The sequence below is a fragment of the Trichinella spiralis genome (genome assembly GCF_000181795.1).
Source record: "Trichinella spiralis strain ISS 195 chromosome Unknown Scfld3858, whole genome shotgun sequence".
In the NCBI taxonomy this organism is placed as follows: domain Eukaryota; kingdom Metazoa; phylum Nematoda; class Enoplea; order Trichinellida; family Trichinellidae; genus Trichinella; species Trichinella spiralis.
The window spans coordinates 1-949 of record NW_003530797.1 but is presented as its reverse complement, the minus strand read 5'-3'; the positions used below and the strand labels follow the sequence as shown (position 1 = coordinate 949).

General features: G+C 51.9%; 1 protein-coding gene across 1 annotated transcript; it reads left to right on the top strand.

Moving 5' to 3' along the window:
- Window positions 1-60: 60 nt before the first annotated feature.
- Window positions 61-610, top strand: Tsp_16078 (conserved hypothetical protein). Its single transcript, XM_003367688.1, has 3 exons — window positions 61-169; window positions 208-465; window positions 492-610. Exons 1-3 carry the CDS (start codon window positions 61-63, stop codon window positions 608-610), a joined length of 486 nt encoding a protein of 161 aa, XP_003367736.1.
- Window positions 611-949: the final 339 nt, after the last annotated feature.

Below are 949 nucleotides of genomic sequence, written 5' to 3'. Positions count from 1 at the left end.
ATCACGCGACACCTCTCCATGCCGTGATCACTCTGGAGAAGGACCCCATTGTTCGGAGAAATGACTGTAAGGGAAGCCTTCCTGCTGCTTCTAGCGGAAAGATTTCCTGAAATACTTGCTTTGCATGCGACATCCATGTGCAGTCAGGGTCAGGCGTTGAGAACGACCTGTGAGAATTTCTTGACTTCGCTCAGGTTAAGGCTACAGTGATGCGTGCAGCGGCTACCATCTCAGGTGGAAGACGGATTGTCAAGCCGTACGAAATGAGACAGAAAGAAGCAGGACCAGGTGCCAAGAGCTGCACCGAACCCACCAGAGAGGCAAAACGAACCGCAAAGGTGTCTATAACCGTGCGGCACCTGTCAATCATCAGCAGCTGTCCATTCTGTAAGGATGCCCGCGACGCTGCCAATTGTACAGAGTTACAGAAGACAGACGTTCAGACGCCCAGCATGGCAGTCAAGAGTAAGTTTTGCATTTGGTGATTTCAGAATGGCCACCAGGCGAGAGTTTGCAAGGTGAGCTGAAAATGTTCAATGTCTGGATGTGGGAGTCATCATCATGGGCTTCTGCACCCGCTGCAGTAGCCGTCTCAGGACATGTCATCTGAGCCACTGAAGTCTTAGAGCTGGATGCTGACCGCCAGTGGAGGAGTTCATCAAATCCGCCTACAGAACGTGCTCCCACGTGCTTTCAGGAAGGATGGACAATGCATGGTTGTCTATTCCCTTCTTGACCCTGGTTCCCAGAGCTCCTTTATTCAGAAGGACGTGGCTGATGCACTGGGACGCCTTGCACCACATTACGTGGTTTCAAATTCTCCCTGCTGTCGCAACTAAGAGCAGGACCACGGCGTACCACCCACATTTTTACGCTCTAGCGGAGAGGATGAACATGGAAAGTGTCCAGTGACCAGCTGATGGACTGGAAATGTCCATTCTCGACCCGG

Bases quoted from the DNA above. Each gene is read 5' to 3' on its own strand.
- Tsp_16078 (XM_003367688.1), top strand. From the start codon at position 61: ATGACTGTAAGGGAAGCCTTCCTGCTGCTTCTAGCGGAAAGATTTCCT. The intron at 170-207 runs GTGAGAATTTCT...TTAAGGCTACAG, and splicing joins TCAGGCGTTGAGAACGACCT to TGATGCGTGCAGCGGCTACC. The intron at 466-491 runs GTAAGTTTTGCA...TGGTGATTTCAG, and splicing joins GCCCAGCATGGCAGTCAAGA to AATGGCCACCAGGCGAGAGT.